Source organism: Dipodomys ordii, unplaced genomic scaffold (assembly GCF_000151885.1).
Source record: "Dipodomys ordii isolate 6190 unplaced genomic scaffold, Dord_2.0 Scaffold195, whole genome shotgun sequence".
Lineage (NCBI taxonomy): Eukaryota > Metazoa > Chordata > Mammalia > Rodentia > Heteromyidae > Dipodomys > Dipodomys ordii.
The window spans coordinates 1,687,447-1,706,203 of NW_012267411.1; the positions used below are offsets into that span (position 1 = coordinate 1,687,447).

The 18,757-nt window shown below is 43.5% G+C and overlaps 1 protein-coding gene across 3 annotated transcripts in view; it reads left to right on the top strand.

The window, feature by feature from the left end:
• LOC105999670 (ataxin-7-like protein 1) overlaps positions 1 to 18,757 on the top strand; it is a 109,371-nt gene that overhangs the window by 72,977 nt on the left and 17,637 nt on the right. For 2 of the 3 annotated variants that reach the window (XM_013034744.1, XM_013034743.1), the window contains exon 3: positions 9,124 to 9,228. In XM_013034744.1, coding sequence (XP_012890198.1) covers positions 9,124 to 9,228 — 105 coding nt within the window. Of the gene's footprint in view, positions 1 to 9,123; positions 9,229 to 16,895; positions 16,976 to 18,757 lie in introns of those variants that run through there. The other variant, XM_013034745.1, reaches the window with a different exon arrangement.

Here is an 18,757-nt window from a genome sequence, read left to right on the forward strand (position 1 = left end):
TTCCACTCACATGGTATTGATATTTTCCTCTGCCCTCAAACCTAATCAACTCTTAAAAGTCATACACCAATGTGTTGGGGATGAAATTTCCAGTACATGAACTTTGGGGGAACATATAGCAGACTATAATTTGTCTTAGAAGGAACTTTGGGGGAACATATAACAGACTATAATTTGTCTCAGAAGAGAAAACATTATATGGAGATCATCACTTCCTTATTCCCAAACCCTCTGCCCTAATTCCTGAAATATGGTTCTGACCTCCCCTCCCTGAGACCTCTCCTAGGTGAAGGAATAGAAAAAGGGATGGCATCACAGACTGCCAGGATACCCTACCTGAACCTAAGAGATGACCCCAATTGAAAGCAGGAAGAATCAGCCTGTAATCAACTGGAAACTGGCCTAGCCAAGCTTTATATTTCTCTGACCAGTAATGGTTCAGGTAGGGAAAGCAAAAAAATTAAATTAAAAAAATACAAACAAGTCCTATAGAACAAGAGTGGAGAAAAAATCCCCACAGAGGCTTAGTGACATTGTGAAAACTTAGATACCAATAACAGTCCTCAAGCTAAAAGGAAATATGAGCATAAAGATGTACATGAACATTTAAATGAGCCAAGAAGTAGAAGCAATGAAGGAAGGAAATGTAGTAATGACTCTTGACTATCCGAAAGCATTTGTAGGACTCCACTGATTGGTTCTTAAAGTGCCACTCAGCATGAAAGCCAGGAGGAAGAGACTAGTATTTCCCCCCTAGGTGGACACTTCTTTCTTCTCTCTGATTAAGTTAGAGTGAAGTATACCATTTTCGCTGACATACCTTACTTGAACGTTGAACATGGTGTGCCATCCTGTCCTCCATATAGAATCTGGGCTTCTGTATGGAGGCTGTCCCGACCATGCAGCTTATCTCCAAGCCCAAGTCACACTACAGCAAGAACAGCTGTAGCCAGGATAATGTGCCATTACACCTTTCTTGCACACAGAAACCTACCAAGTGGATACATGCGTCTCAGGACCACATCTTAAGTGTCAGCCAAGGAGCAGTACCTCTGATGGGGAGAAGCCTGAGTATTCCTGCAGCTGCTCAAGAGAGTCAAATCTGTTCTGCTAGCCACAGGAACTTTTTTAGGGACTAATTATTGGTGTCATTGCCTAAGCCAGGCCTAGATCCTCTGTAAAACGGTACTCCTAGACACCACAATCATTACTGCTCAACCAGCTAGTCATATGTGTCTGCCATGCTGGGCTTAGGTTGACACAGTGGGCCCTGGACTGAGTTGATCCAGTGTCATGCAGGACAGAGCTGAGACAGGAAGGGTGGAAGAAATCTACATTGGCCCTGGATCACACACAGTCTTGCTGGAAAGGACAGTTTAGGAGCCAGGAAATTGAAAAGCAGACCGGAGGGAGTGTCTAGAAAGCACTGGAGCTTACCTCACAGATAGACTCAGAGGGCAGCCCTGCTAGGGTTGGGGATGGGGAGCAGCTGTGTTTGCCAGTGCAGAGACAAGCTAGCCTTCAGTTCTTCACTGGCATGGCCCACATGGAACTTGCCTCCTTCTTAGATTCACCTACCACTTGTCTTCCAAGGTGCTCAAAGAATGAATAAATTGATATAATTATTGACCTCGTAATTTAGATAACAACATGGATATTAGGGCAATTTATTATCATTTACTACTTTCCTTGGAGAGAAGAGAAAATGAAGGAGTAGGGAAAATAAATCAACTTCTTGGGAGCTTCAGCCTAGTTAATGTATTAACATTGATTCAACAGACACCATATGCCAGACTGTTTGGCTATAGAGATATAAAGGGGAATAAGTCATGATTCATCTTCCAGAAGATTGCAGTCTGGTGAGAGCCAGAGACATAAACCAGTTACTCCATTCTAGCCTTAGGGACACCCTGTTCTCACAGCTGAGTAGGAAGAAGTCTCCCAGAGAGGGGTCTGGTGAGTTTTAGAAACAAGAAAATAACTTAGATAATATATTCTATGTTTACATCCATACTGTGTGCCAGCCCTTCGCAAATCGTCATTTAATTCCAAATGTGGAAACAGGTTACTGGAGATTATCATACCACGTAGCAGAGTGACCCAGGACTTGAACTCGGGCCCCTTGCCTACAGGGGCCCAGCAATCAGGCAGTGCATTATTTTATTTATTTATTTTACTGGTCCTGGGGCTTGAATTCAGGGCCTGGACACTGTCCCTGAGCCTCTTTGTGTTCAAAGCTAGTGCTTTACCACTTGAGCCACAGCATCACTTCCAGTTTTTACTGAGTTATTTATTGTAGATAAGAGTCTCATGGACTTCTCTGCCTAGGCTGGCTTCAAACTGTGATCCTCAGATGTCAACCCTCTTGGGTGCCCAGTTCAGCCCCGCATGTCTCTAAAGGTCCTTTGTGAAGAAGGCTGTCTCATGTGGTGTGGGTTTGGTTAGTAAGTTGATTGGTTGTGTAGCTGGTTGATTGCTTTGGATGATTGGCAGGTAGGCTGATTGGTTGGCAGATTGCTTTTCAAGTTGGTTGGTTGATTTGGTTGGTTGATTGGCAGATAGGTTTTTGCAGGTTGGTTGGTGTTGGGAATCGAGAGTGAACATTGCGGTAGCCTTGGGAAACATCCACCTGTTTCCCAGTACCTGTCTCTGGCCAGGCAAAGTACTACCCAGCACAGCTCTAACAAAGGAGACCAAGGGCCACAGTCATCTTTTGTCTGCAGGAGGAGACTGGTTCCTACCAACTGTGCCACGCTGGCCATCACAGGACTGCACTGCCCACCACTGCTTCCTTTCTAGTCTTCTATTTCTGTTTCCTTTCCCAGATTTCACTGGTTGTGATGCCCAGTGAAGGGTTTTCAGAGTTCAAAGAAACAGAGAGCAGCCACACTTTCTAGTGGGGAATATAACATTTAAGACACCAGTTTGTTTGGTTCTATGGATTTCAAAAGATTTTGAAGCTGAGAAACAAATAAAATCACTCTGTCAGAGCAAAAAAAATTTTTTTGTATATCCCCCCAAGCTTTTTATGTGGTGTAAATAATTAAAATACAACTGAAAAAAGTTTAATAAAAACAGTATAATGCACATATTAAGATGAATCAGCGAAAGGAAAGCTCTTAGGACCAGCTTCACAGTATCCTGATTCCTGTCTGCTTGGAGTCAGTCATGTGTGCCCTTGAACCCCAGGGACCATTCTTCCAAATAATTTGGCCTGTCTGAGTCCCTTTTAGTGGAGGCCCACCAGTCAAAACCCCCAACGGCCAGTAGCACCCAGCCTCTGGCTGTTGTCACATGGTTGTCACATTCTCAGGTCCCACCATAGATCTGTGAATGCACCTGTCACCCAGTGAGCAGAAGCTGACTTTTTAAGCAGGTCTCATACCTGTGTGAGCCTAATATGCTCAAATGAACATAAATACAATCTCATTTTTTCTCATGATAATATTCTTGGAATAAGTTGAAAGGAAAATTTAGATTATAAAAGATTATTGTCAATATACTTTCATAGCTCTCTACCATGTGCACCTTAACATTTTTATACTCCTGGAGGGAAGGAGGTAGTTTCACAGCCCCGGAAAAGACCTTTGGGGAAACCCAAACCATTTCCCAGGACCTTATTATTTTTTCCATAAAGCTAAAGTTCAGAGTTGTCTGGCTGGCTGTCTTTTCCCTAGTGTAGGGAGCACAGTTTTTATTGATTGCCATTGAGCCATTCCCCTGCCTTCAAAGCCCTAGCAGCTTCTCTGTGCATCCTGTACCTTACCTGGAATCTCCGTACACTGCAAAAGGAAGGAATCAACCCTTCCTCACTATTCCCTGAGTTCTACATCTTTTGAGGCCCCTCCAGTTGTTCCTTCATAATGTCAAAGCCTCACAGTAGCTAGTTTGATCTTGAATCCACAAAACCAGCTGTCTTCCCATCTTGGAAACAAATCCTATACAAATAGTGAATTGGAGACATTGTTTTGCCCTTTCCTTGACCTGAATCATTTTCTACAAGTGATTATCAGATATAAACTAAAAGTTTATATACACACAACTTTACTTGGCAAAAGAATTCTCCTTAGAAAGCAGTTTATCTTAAACAAAATTCAATTCCTATTCTGCAGTATTTTTTAAGTATCTACTTTAGAAACATTTTGCAAATTGCACTGCAAAATCAGAGTCACTACTTCACTTTCATAGAAACTATTGTCCTAAATTTTCTCTGTATACAAAGCTCTGTCCCTTCCTCCTAACCCCTCTGCCATGGAGTTGGGGAAGTGGCTAGAGGAGGAGAGATTATGTTGAGAAAGTAATGAACATTTTATACCTGTGTGAAAATTTTTAGATTGATCATTGATGCCATAATCATAGTTTTCTACTAGTCTCCTCAGTTCACAAGTCTGCCTACAATCCAGTGTGAGTAGATATTTTGTATCTTGGGAAACTGAGCTAGCAAAGAGTGATACTAGGGTAGGAACTTACATTGGTATTGGTATACTAGTAAAAGTTTTATCAAGTAGCTCTCCAAAGACACAAATCCTGCTTTGTGGTAGATGCTAATTTCTATGGTGTAAATACAGTAGCTTCCCAGCCTGGGAAGGTGGCTTATTGGTAGAGTGCTTGCCTAGCACGCATGAAGACCTGGGTTTGATTCCTCACCACCACATAAACAGAAAAAGCTAGAAGTGGTGCAGTGGCTCAAGTGGTAGAATGCTAGCCTCGAGCAAAAGAAGCTCAGGGACAGTGCCCAGGCCCTGAGTTCAAGCCCCAGGACTGGCAAGTAGTAGTAGTAGTAGTAGTAATACAGTAGCTTCCCCAATCCCTTATCCAAAGTTTTGCTTTTCATGGTTTCAGTTGACCACAGTCACTCACTCTGTAGAAAGCTACAGAAACAAACTTTATAGTATATGCCATATTTAGTAGCCTGATGAAGTCTTGTGGTGTCCTGCTCAAGGTGTAATCATCCCCTTATTCAGAGTATTCACGCAATAGACAGCACCCACTCATTAGTCTTAAGAATCTAAGGACGGCCATCAATCAGCTAGGGCATCCATCTGTTTGAGCTCATTTGCCATTGCCAGAGCAGAATGCCTGCGTGTGGGTAATGTATAAAGTTTGTTTTAGCTCACAGTTCTGGAGGCTGGAAGTCCATATCAGGCAGTTACATCTAGTGAGGGCCTTATGTTCCAGACAAGCAGGATAAGCAGAGGGAAGAAGGAAAGCATAAAGAGTGGACTCACTTGCTAACAACCTACTTCTGCTAAACAGAACCTACTCTCATGGAAAGCTATTAGTCAACCTCACTGACCTAATCACCTCTTAGTAGTCCCGCCTCCAACCCTGACAAAACGGCAGTCACGTTTCAACTTGAATTATAGAGGGAACAAACCACATTCAACGGTAGTACCTTCCAAACAACATCTTCATCCATAAAATGGGGTCTTACCCAACTGGTAAACAGCATTTCACTGACAGAAAAACAGTGGCTTTAAAGAGTCAGTGCCCTGTCACCACATCCTGCTCCATGAATCACTACCAGGGAATCTCAAGCAAATTATTTTGCTTTTGTTCCCATCCCCGTAAAACAGAGATATTATAGACTTTAAAGATTAATGAAGAGTAACGGAGATTAATTCTTACAGCACAAATTCTGGAAGGGTATATATTAACATATTAATTATCAGTAGTGTGTGGGATTATAGGTGGTTTCACTTTTTACTTTTTGTCCATCTTTCTTCAGTATTTGCACTGGTAAATGTTCAACAACCAGTTCTCCAAATGAAAAGGCCTGATTCATAGAGTTTTCCTATTCTTGTGGTATAAATGTTCCCATTATGACTGATTTCAGGCTACCACTGTGACACCATAAAATATGAAGCTGGGAAGAGACATTCACAATGGCCCTCAGTAGTTGCTGCAAGCCCACTTGAGCACACCACTGTTTTTGCTTTTGACTGTGCAGTGAATATTTTACTTAGAGATAAATTGAGAGAGAGAGAATACTAATTGAGTAGCTAGCATTGTGCCTAACAGTTAGTTCTGTCTTTTCTCCTTTATCCTCAGCACTTATTAATCTAATCAGATATCACATTGACCTTCAACCTGTAGCTTTGTGAAGTTGGGGAGTGAAGGATCCAAGTTTCCTTACCTTGCTTCCCTATTCCTAGGCTTCTAGATTCTGGACAACCAAAAGAGGAAAGGAATTCTCAAATGGACAAGCAGGCGAGGCCTCTCACATTTTATCTGAAGCATGGTCTGGGTAGACAGATACAGGTTGAAATTGTCCTTAAAGGAAACCAAACTAGAAAAGGGGCTGACGAGGAGGGAACCCATGGGCAGGGGGCCAGTGTTTGACTAGCTTGACTTGACCTTCAGCACAGTAGCACAGCAGATGAATGGGTGGGGAGGGAAGATGAGATGGGCTCTGCAGATCTCTGGAGAATACAGAGGAAAGAGATATAGGATGGTATTCTACAGCCCCTGCCAATGATCATTAGCTATGTCCAGTGAGGGACAGAAATGTATTCCACACCTTGCAGTGTCTCAGCTCACGTACAGGTGAGCAAGACATTTTTGATAATGTTTGGTATGGATGGGAATTTTCACTCTTTGGAAAAGTAGCAGTACTGAGGCTTGAACTTAAGGGTCTTATATTCTTGGTTGGCTTTTTTTTGCCCATGGCCAGCATGCTACCACTTGAGCCACAGCTCCAGTTCTGTTATTATTAATGATTGAGTATCTTTTATCCATTCATAGCTTGGCCTGTTGCAGAGGATACTAAACAGCTCAATAAGTTCTCATTGAGTAAATTAGTGGCTTAGTTCTCACCTGCACATTCCTGGATAGAAATGTGACTTTAAATGAGATGCAAAGCCTTAATAAAGTTTGCCAGTAATTTTAAAATTTCTTCTGCCTTTTCTGTTTTTCTCAATTTTTTTTCATCCTCAAAGAACATGGGTCCTTCTTATTATTTAAAAAATGAATGTTATAGAGGGAAGGGTGACACCATCCAAAAATAAATGTACTCTTTACCTGAATTATATAACTGTAAACCTTCTACACATCACCTTTATAGTAACTTTTTTTTTTATTTGGTCAGGTAGGGCCTGAACTCTGGACCTGGGCGCTGTCCCTCAGCTCTTCAGCTCAAGGATAGCGCTCTACCACTTAAGCCACAGCACCACTTGTGGCTTTTTCTGCTTATGTGATGCTGAGGAATTGAACCCAGGGCCTCTTGCATGGTTGTGGGGCCTGAACTCTGGGCCTGGGCACTGTCCCTCAGCTCTTCAGCTCTACCACTGGAGCCACAGTGCCACTTCTTGCTTTTTCTGCTTATGTGATGCTGAGGAATCGCACTCAGGTCTTCATGCATGCAAGACAAGCACTCTACCACTGAGCCACCTTCCCAGCCCCTATAGTAACAATTAAAAAAAATTTAAATGAATGTTATAAAAAAAATCCACAGATAAAAGTGAATCAAGAGCAGTATCAACAGTTAATGCTCAGTAGGCCATGTGTGTCTTTCTATGAGGTTCTGAACTTCGGGTCCCACAGTCCACACGTGGGTGGGACCCTAAAGCTCATATCTGCATCATGGCTGAGCCCAGCACCAGCCTCTCTACTTGCTGCTTACCAGGCCCTGACTAATGATACTGTCAGGCCCAGGCAGACAGTGACACAGTTCTCAGTCAGAGAAGAAATAGACATTGGTAAACCCTCCAATCTCTGCCCCATCACCCTCTCTCATAGCAAATATGCTGCCTCCATTGCGGAGTGCACAGAAGGGGACAATGCCCCCTCATAAAGCATGTTTCTTAGTTCTTAGTACCCCACATCATGAGGGACCCAGCTCATTCTTCTGGCCTAGGGTCACAGTTGGAGAAACCACCCAATGTAGGGGGGGTTCATGAAAGACACAAGCCAAGTCTGGCATGTAAGGGCACAGGGGTATGGATGGAAGAACTTGTACTCACAACCAAGGAAGCTCAGGAGGTTTGTGACCCAGGTCCCTACATGTCATCAGCTCTTCCATCAGCCTGGTAAGTTCATGGCCATCCTATCCTTAGAGCCCTGAGGACTCACCTAGAGCCAGCCAGCCAAGAAGAGGCAGGTTAAAGGTGCCTCCAGGGCCTCCACCACACAGCAGAGCACTAGGAGATAGATGGGCATTGGTGTCCTCAAAACTGACCTTTTTGTGTTGAGACTGCTTTATTGAGATATAATTCCCACTAAAAGTATGCGATTCAAGGGTTTTTAATATATTCATAGAGATGAGTGGATAGCCCTATTGTAAGTCTTACATTTTCATCTCTCCTCTCCAAATAAACCCCGTATTCTTTGTGTGTGTGTGTGTGTGTGTGTGTGTGTGTGTGTGTGTTCAGTCATGGGGCTTGAACTCTGGGCCTGAGCGCTGTCCCTCAGCTCTTCAGCTCAGGGCTAGTGCTCTACCACTTGAGCTACAGCACCACTTTCGATTTTCTGGTGGTTTATTGGAGATAAGAGTTTCACGGACTTTCCTACCCGGGCTGGCTTTGAACCTCAATCCTCAGATCTCAGCCTCCTGAGTAGCTAGGATTACAGGTGTGAGCCACCAGTACCTGGCAACCCTGTACTCTTTAACCCTCATCCCTCAATCCTTCCAGGCTCCCCAGCTCAAGCCAAGAAGCCCTTAAGTACTTTTTATCTGTGCAGATCTGCCTATTCTGGACATTTCATATCAATGATAGCATCCAGCATGAGACCTTCCGTATCTGGCTCCTTTCATGTAGCATGTTTGCGTTCATCCATGCTGTAGCATGTGCCAGTACTTTTGTTTGTTGTCATGGATGAGTAGTATTCTGCATGTGACATATTTTGTTTTTCCATTCATTGATAGATGGGTATTTGGGCTTCCACATATGACTAATGCTGCTCTGAAAGTTCAAGAAGAAGTTTTTGTGTGGACATACATTTTCTGTTCTCTGGTGAGATGGGAAGACTGTCAGTTTTCCTGAGTGGAATGAGAGATTCTTTCTGAGGCTCATTCTCTTTAGTAGAGATGATTGTCTTTCTTCATGACTTGTGTGGAACACTGCCTTACACCTTCTGAGTCTTCATCGTTTTTCTCAGAACCCCCTGTTTTCCTTTCCCCCACAGATATGCACTTATTTGGCCATTATCCGGCACATGACGACTTCTATCTCGTCGTGTGCAGTGCCTGCAATCAGGTCGTCAAGCCCCAGGTCTTCCAGTCGCACTGCGGTAAGTGGACTCCTGGCAGCCGCCGTTCTGGTGACAGTCGTGCGCCCCTGGGCCCCTAGCAGGGTTGCCCTGTGTCTTTCTTAGCCCATGGCTGTGGGTACACTTGTCCTGGGGTTGCTGCCTCTGTGTGCAGGGTGACCGGTTTAGGAGTTTAGTCCTACTGCAAGAATGCTCAGCCCTGTCAGGACAAATGAGAGGAAATCTAACTTGTCTTGCCATATGGGACTAGACTGAAAGCATTGCCCAGCTGGCGGGGGCTGGGGGGTGCTCTGAGATGGGGAAAGTGCTGGCTTGAGGAAGTGCTCTGCAGCCTGATGTGTACTGCTCCTGAAAGATGACCCATACAGAGGCTCCCCAGGTTTGTACAAAACAGGGCTGAGCCCAAGGCAGCCCAGTATGTGAGTCACTGAGTGCTACCCCAGGAAATGGATGTAGAGAAGGCCTCAGGTTCCATCGTCCTTTTCTTTAAAAATCTAAATGTGTTGGCGAGTTTGCTTTCCCTGTGTCCTGTGCTGGGAATAAGAATTCCCTTTACTCAGCCAACAGCAAACCCTGGACTCCATTCAGAGCAGGCGCCTGGCCATAAGACAGATGAAATCCTTGCAGCCACTCCCCTGCAGGGGCTAGCAAGGCACCCAACCTCAGAGAAGGAGTCACCTAATCTCTCTGGGCAGACGTTTCCTTTTCTCTAAATGAGTGGGACCAGAGGATTTCCAAAGCTATCATTGGGAGCCCAGGACACTGTTTCTCAGTCGCCTTCTTTAAACCATAGCTCCATTGGATGAACATGAATTCTGAATGCCCTGCTTTACTGTTAAAGCTCCAAAAAAAACACTTGATGTTGTACCAAAAAGCAAAAGTAATAAGGCAATTTCAACATTGAATGCACTTTCACAAATCACATGCATTGTTCCTTTCTCCTATTCCTGACTCCTCCCCACCATTAGTTTTTACCATGCTGTAATAAATAGTCGTAAAGGAAAAGAAGAAAATGTACTTGGGACTATTAAATAGTTTATGTATATTGAATGGCATCTGTGGACATATACACATATGTAGATGTACACATATCATATATATCATATACACAGACATTTTATATATACATATGTTTATATATAAAGTCTGTATCTGTGGATATTCTGTGTTTTGTGCTTGGAATATATAGGGAAAGAATCCAGACTCCAGAGACACCTGTTTGAGTTAGTCCAGGACTCTGACCCTCAAGGCAGAGCACTTTACATTGAGCACTGGTGAAGAGGCCAAGTCCTTCTTTGTGTCCTAAGGCCACTTTATTAGTGTCTCAGGGCCCTGAGGAGGTGACCTCTGTGAGTGTGTATGTCCAGCTCTGACATTTTTGTTTCTGGCAGCGTGAGGGTGGAAGGCGTGTATTGGCACAAGTTGACCTTCTTGCTTAGGGCTGTGTGGCAAATGCCGCCTCTTCTGCCTGGAAGAGAGAAAAGGTCAAGCCTCTCCAAAGGGAGCTGGTCAGAGGCCTGGTGTAGTGCCACCAGCTGGGGACAGTTGGGAGGAGGGAGTGGTGCATCAAAAGCAGAGCAGTGGTGAGAACGTCCCACCCAGCTGGTTACTGGGTGAAGAGCTGTGGCTGCTGTGTTGCTTCTGGGTGTTGGGTGAGGATGCAGCCACTAACTCATTCCCATTCCATATCCATTCACTCACTCACAGGGCTCTGCTCCTTTCTGGGCACCCAAATACAAGTTATCCAGAGAAAATTCAGCCCACATGGAGTTTGTTCTAGTGTAAACCACCAAAGGCTTCCCCCGAAACTTAGTCAACAGCAGTTTTTGTTGAAAGGATCCTAAAAGGGACTGGGTCCCCACTGCCATCCAGAATCTGCCAAGGGCAAGGACTTTCTCACCAGCCAAGGAATCGCTGACACACAGGCTGACACACAGAACTCTCTAAAGCTTTTGGTGCCAAAGCCAGTCTCTAGCTTAGGAGAGATCCAGTGGTATTGTGGCCACCTGCTCCAAATGGTGTTAGCAAATTAGTTTGGGGCTTTGGGGTTACTGACCTCATCACTTGAAGCCTGATGTCCACTGAGCTTCTCACTGAGCCAGCCAACACACCACAGCTCAGCACACCAAGCAGTCTTCCAGGTGTGGGTCTCGGTCATACAAAGTTCACCAGGGCCTAGAGAAGATGCAAGGTGGAACGCAGAACCATCACAGCTCTTCGGGGCAGTGTTTTTTTAACTGTCCTAAGAATTCCTCCTATAATTTCTTAATTGTCTTCACTGAGGCTACTGTAACAAAATACCATAGACTGGGATACTTGAAACACCAGGCATTGGTTTCTCACAGTCCTGGAGGCTGGAAATCTGAGCTCAGGGTGCCCGCATGTTGAGTTCTGGTGAGAATGATCTTCTGGATCATGGATAGGCAACTTCTTACCCTATCTTCCTGTGGCAGAAAGAGGGCAGGAGAGCTCTCTGAGATCTCTAATCTGATTCTTAAGAATTCCATCCTCAAGACGTGATCACCCCTGAAGGGTCCACTCCTAGACCCATCATATTGAGTGTCAGAATTCTGACTTGTGAGTTTGCAGAGACCGGGACACAAGTATGCAGTCCTTCATCGTATTTCTGTGATGGGGATGTAGCTCAGTGCTAGAGCATTTGCCTAACACACATGAAGTTTTGGTGTCTACCTTGTATGACAAGCCTTGATCTTTTTAGGAAGTCAGTAAAAATGCTAAGTCCCAGGCAATGTGCAGCATGCTATGCATATCTCTGAGTACTGTAATCCTATCAAAAGCCCTAGAAAATGGGTGTGCATATTAGACTCATTTGGAAGTTGAAGAAGACTAGGCTTGGACAGTTAATGCCAAGCCCACAGCAAGGTCTGGAGCCTGGTTTTGAATTCAGGCATGTCTAGAGTGAGGCCAGTACCTGCCTGGCCAGTCTCCCCACTGCCTGTCTGTGTGGATCTCCAAACTATAAATAAATACAGGGTGTAGGCAGTCGGGTTGAAACCTACTGATCCCCCCCCCCATCCCTTCTAGCCCCATAGCCAGGGCGCTATAGCTGTCACTTGATGTGTATTGCTCTAGTGGAGATGACATGGCTTTGGTGATGAACAGATTTCCACACTAACTGTGTGACCTAGTGCATGTCACACCTTCTTTTTCTGAACTGGTTTGCTCTGCCTGCCTCCTGGGGTTTAGGGTTAACATGACTGGTATGAGACCCTTCCTCTCCCCTTCTCTCCAGCTGGGTAGAATTCTTCCCTCATAATATCCACAGAACTAAAAGTGTGTGTGTGTGTGTGTGTGTGTGTGTGTGTGTGTGTGTGTGTGTGTGTGTACAGTCAGTTGTGGAGACTCTTCTGACCCCAAATATGTGGGATTTTTATACCAACAGTTCCTGCCAACACCACCTGGGTGTCCTATGATTCAATTTGACTCTGACACTAACCATTCAGAGTTAGCACAATCCCTACAGGTTAAATTTCAGCTCCACCAAAGTGATTCTGCTTCACATGCCTGTCAATCCCAGGCAGCAGTCCTGGTAACCATACTCCTGCCTGATGTGGCTACAAAGCAGGGATCCTACAACCCCTCCTCCGGGTCAATAAATTGATTGCATGACTCACAGACCTCAGGGAGGCTTTCTGTTGTATTATAATTAGTAGTAGTAGTAGTAGTTGTTGTTGTTGTTGTTGTATAATTAATAATAGTATTTATATAAAGGATGCAAATGGTAAGTTCCAGAGGGCTCTGAACACAGGCACTTCTGTCCCTTATTATGAAGTGAATTAGAAGTATACTTCCAACACATGGATACATTCACCCATCTTGGGGATTCTGCCTTTTGGGGTATTTGGAAAGTTCCATTGAATAGGCATGATTGATTGAAGTACAGGCCATTGGTGACCAACTCAATTTCTGTATCAGCTGGAACCAAACTTTCCAATCCTCTAGCTTTATCTTGGTCTTTCTGGATACCAATCCCCAATCTGAACATACCCGAGAACTTGGCCATCAGTCACCTCTTCAGTATACAAAAGGGCTTCTAGGATCTCAGAAGCCCTGTCTGGAAACTGGGAACTAAGATCAACCATCACAAAAGATACTTCATTCGCAGTCTCTCAGGACATTACAAAGACTTAGCAGCTCTGTGCCAGGACTTGGGGACAAAGAAGATTAAGGAAAAACAAAAACAAAAACACCTAACCATTTCCTAGCTGTGTGACCTTGGGCTAATCACACGACCTTTTGAGCCTCATTTTCCTCATGTGTGCAATAAGAATGCCAGTTTCTGCCTGGCGGAGTTATTGTGAGAAAGTCCACATAGTGTGCTGGCTCGCTGGAAAGGAAATAAAGAGAGTAGCTATTATTGTCAATAAAATGTGGCTTTTTTTTATTAAGTTGAAAGTTTCTTATAAAAAATGAGAAACCACTTTAGTCAACTGCTTCCTGTCTTCGTTCTTGTGTCTCAGGGGACACGCACCGAGGTCAGCCTGTGGACTCTTACCGGTGATTCACTTTGGCTTCCCATATTGGCAGGCAGAGTGTGATTACATCTGCCCCGAGTGCTGAGGATTTGGCTTTGCAAATATTGGTGTACATTCCCATTAGGCCCCAGTGTCAGCACCTTCAGAAACGCCATGGTGCTCCAGTATCACGTAGGTTCCCAGCAATGCCGCCTTGTCCCAGGACTGGCCAAGTCCCTCTGTTCCTGACTCTGTGCCCAAGCTGGTGCTGCAGACACAGTCACTGCCTGGAAACCCATTTGCTTGGTGTACAGATGGAGCCACGCACAGTCTGGGCCACACACACCTGTGCTGGCCTGCTTGGATCTGCTTCTGAGTTCGTACCCAGAGCTTTTTAGGATGCTTTGCAAGCTTTTGCCCATAAGACCTGGGGTTTTATGAGATCTGTTTGTTTACAAAGTTCTGTAGGTGAATTGATAAGGTCAGGATAATTGTAGAAAGAAGGGAACAAGGATTCCCAATTCCACTCAGCAGGAACCTCTGTCCATCCCAGCTGGTTCATCCCAAGGTGCAGCTTGATGAACTGCTATGACAGGAAGGTCTGCTGTTTGCATGCAGAGGACTGAGACAAAGAAATGCAAGGTGCCTATAATGGAAAAAGAAATACTTTATTGCTTTTAGTAATTTTGCATTTACCTTTTTTTCCAGTGTCAGTAGTGGTGCTTTTAATCGATTTGGAATAGCATCTAATTAAAGGGGGGAAACACTCTATTGCTTTCAGTAATTTTGTGTTTATATTTTTCCAAATGTCAATAGTGATGTTTTTAATCGATTTGGAATAGTATATAATTAGAAAGGCTAAGAGGTAGATCCAAGTTGTGGTTTTGGGATTGGGTTGAACAGTTACGAAGCTGCATGATCTGCCTAAGTGAGAGGAATATGATTTTCTCCATCCTTACTTACCACTATATTTGCATAACTAACTACTGTAAAGCAGGGCTCTTGGCAGGACCCCTTCTGCTGTGCAGGGCCATGTTATTCTTTGTGGTGGAGCCTCCTGTGTGTTACAGAAGAGTGAGGAACAGCTTCCCTGTTCCATATTATCACAGAATAGCAGGTTGTCTCATGCCTTATCCCTACAGCCAACAAGTCTCTGGCATCTCTTCATTGGGGAACTACTGCCATAAAATACAGCATGCCCTGTTTGTCATATTAAGTCCTGTGCTTGCCTGTAGTTATACTTTTTCCAAAGTGAAAGGTATGTATGTGTGTGTGTTTGTGTGTATGCACGCATGTACGCACTATTAATGTCTATAGAATCACAGCCACATGCAGTAATTTGCCTGTCTCAACTTGTATAGAAGCAGTCATCAAATTCATCTCTCTTCAGAGGCTTATCTTATAGAAGTCCATGAAATTGAGCAAGGTCCAGTAACAGATGCCTATAATCCCAGTTACTCAGGAGGTGGAGATCAGAAGAATCTTAATTCAAGGTCCACCTTAGACCTATACTCCCCACCCCCCAGCTACTTGAAGGAGGCATATAGTTAGGAGAATTACACTTAAGGCTGGCCCCAGGCAAAAGCATAAGACTCCATCCTAAAAAGCAAAAGAAAAGTGGATTCAGCATATGGATCCTATCTAGCAAACATGAGACCCTAAGTTCAAACTCTGTAGTACTCGAGGAAAAAAAAAAAAAAAGATCATGAACTTGCAATCCTTTCCACCACAAAAAAAAAAAAGTTAAAAGGAGAGAGGGAGGGATGAAGAGTGAGAGAAATAAAGGAAGGAAAGAAGGAAGGGAGTGAGGGAGGGAGAGAGAGAGAGAAAGAGAGAGAGAGAAGAAAGGGAAGGAAGAAAGGAAGGAAGGAAGGAAAGGAGGGAGGGAGGGGAAGGAAGGAAAGAGAGAGAGAGAAAGAGAGAAAGAACATGTAACTACAGAATGTTTGAACTACCTTTGGTGCTCATCCTCTAAGCAGAGACCATGCAATTCCACACCCCACCCATCAGACTGAGATAAATAATCCTTGGTGATTACTACCACATAAAAACCAAAGAACTTGATGGCATTCACTCAACACAAGAGGATTCAACATCTCCCCTTTCTCAGAAAGGGGGATTATATTTTGAATGCCCTTCAAGTAGCTGTTTTGCATGTTGATAGTGATACAGCGGGATTTAATGAACTGTGAGCTACAGCAGAGAGGCTGAGTGGCAAAATAAATGAGTGGCAGCGACGCGCTCCCAGAGTGAGGCATGGCATGTCCTGGCTGGCACCTCACTCCTTCTGGCGCATCCAGATGCTGACACGGGTTGGGTACCAACAGCCCACCCAGCAATGCTATGTGTGGGAACCTAATTAGTGAGATTCCAAACCCTCCTGCCTTCTGTGGGGTTTCGTTTCCTTTTTCATCCTATCTCCAGGTGACCTCTGGTTGAGGAAATGACAAACCATTTGTGCCTCAGAGCCCTACAGAAAGCGAGTTCCTGTGGATATCAGGGCCCCAAGCCTCCTGAGGCTCCAGGGTACCTTTGCCAGCTAATTAGCCTGCCAGGACTGCCTTTCTGAAGGGACCGATGGCCACAGTATGGAGCTTTGGAGGGGTTGTTTTCTGAGTCAATTAAGTTGGATTTGGTTTTTGAAATGAAATTTTTGTTGTTATTATTGTTAGTTGTCTTTTAGAGATGTTTTTTTTAAATACCGGAGAAGGATAAAATAATTAAAGGAAATTGGTCTTGTCAAACATGTTCTTTGTCAAGTATGACAACATTAGTTAATAAGATTTGGCAAGAACATGTGAATTTGTGCAAACTTAATATTGTTAGGAGTTTTAAAAACTTGAATTTGGCTGGGCTCCAGTCTGTAATCCTATCTACTCTGGAGGCAGAAATCTGAGGATCACAGTTCAAAGCCAGCACTGGCAGAAAAGTCTGTGAGACTCTTATCTCCAATTAACAGCCAAAAACCACAAGTGGACCTGTGGCTTAAGTGGTAGAGCACCAACCTTGAGCAAAAAAGCTAAGGAATAGGCCATAAGTTCAAGTTCTACTACTGGCATTTAAAATATATATATATATATATATATATATATATATATATATATATATCTCCCCAAATCCAGAATTAGCTCCTGGGGCTGATAGATATTTTGTGGTTCTTATGGTCAGATACAAGGTCTGCTATTTATTGTTTTTTCTTCCATCTTTCCACAGTCTCACAATTTCTTAAAGAAATCCCTATATTAAACTGAAAGACATTTTGAAGGAAGAAAGTGAAGAACCAATTAACAAATGGTTAACAAAATTAATACATTAGATCAAGAGTTAACAATTTAATCTACAATAAAGTATACCTCTGTTTTTCTCCACTTTGGGTTTTGATATTTTGAACTTGCTAGTATTCAAATTAGTAATACTAAGTTGAGAATATGACTTTCTGACCTAGCCCCAAACCCTGGCTTTTCTTTTAACCCCACTTATGAAGGGTGGATGAGTAGCAACACAGTTAGTATACTCCTGAGTACGTTCTGTGCACAAAGCCTTTCCATGGCTCATGTAGTCCTGTCCCCATTTTAAGGGCAGCTGGTTTGCTATCCACACCCAAAAGCATTTACTAGACTTGTTGAAAACCAGGATAAGTAGCTGAACCAGGATTCCAGCCTAAACCCTAGAGTGTCCGTACCACAGTCACCCACAGCACACACACAACTTTGATGTTGGTCGTCTTCATCCCTTGCATAGTGTATGTAGGGGAAATGGCAGGTGCTTTCTAACCCATGGCAGTGATCTTGTCTGCCTATTTGAGTGGGCAAAGGACTTGGACATAATCTTGAGGAAAAGAGGAATAATTCAACAATTGTGAGTGTGTTTTAGGGTCCTGACTGCAGCATTTGAAGTAGACGTTTAAGCATCCAAAGTAAAAGAGAGAAGTTGATAGAAGAGGTTATGTGGGTACTATACATCTCCCATTCATTCTCTTTAGTGGTTTATCTCCAGCAAACAAGCTGGCTCATGAGACCCAGAAACAATATAGATAATTTCCTTCATGTTCAACAAAATTCCCATTTTGCGTATTTCTCTGAGTTGAGTAAAAAAAACAAATGCAGATAAATGTAAAGCAGATGTAATAGTTTGGCTCGTATTTGGAAATAGATTAATAAGATCTTCATAATCTTAGAATTATTGAATCTATATTTAATTGGAAGATTCACTTCTACTTATAATTTTATGAAGGCCTATTTTTTATCTTTGGCTATATTGAGGTTTGAACCCAGTCTCCCATTCTGTAGGTAGGTGCTCTACCTCTTGAACCATGCCCCCCACCTCTTTTTAGCCATTTTTAGACAAGGTCTCTTTTTTTTTTTTTTGCCCATGCCAGTCTAGACCTTGATCCTTCCATTTATACTTCCCATATAGCTTGGATGATAAGCAGGTACCTTCTGTCAAGAATTATTGGTTGAAATAAGGTCTCACCAACTCCTCAGGTTTTCCTCAAACCCCAGTCCCCTGATCTCTGCCTCCCAAGTAGCTAGAATTGCAGACATATGCTACTGTGCCCATTCAACCCAAAGCCTATTTCTTTGTTTTTGTTTTTGTTTTTATTTTTTGTCGGTCATGGGGCTTGAACTCTTGGCCTGGAGTCCCTCAGCTCTTCAACTCAAGGCTAATGCTCTACCACTTTGAGCTACAGCACCACTTTCTAAGGCCTATTTCTTGATGGCTAAATTTGGTAGATTATCTGCCTCATAGTTTTGATTCATTTGTTTGAAAAAGATTAATTGCATACCTACTATGTGCCAGGCATTGTTGCACTACACATACAGTAAGACAGACTTCTTGAAGTTTATGATCAGATGTATTAAATAATATGAATATATAATTAAACCGTTTGAAGAGCTGGCACAAGAGGTTCTCCAAACAGAAAACAAAGCAAGAGTAAAAACAGACAGAACATGCTTGACGGCTTCAGAGCCATGGCAAGGACACAGACCATCTGGCAGGTCACAGTCTGGAGACTGGGACTTATTCTGGATCGTGTGGGACAGCCCTGGAAGATGTTAAGTAAGGAAAAAATA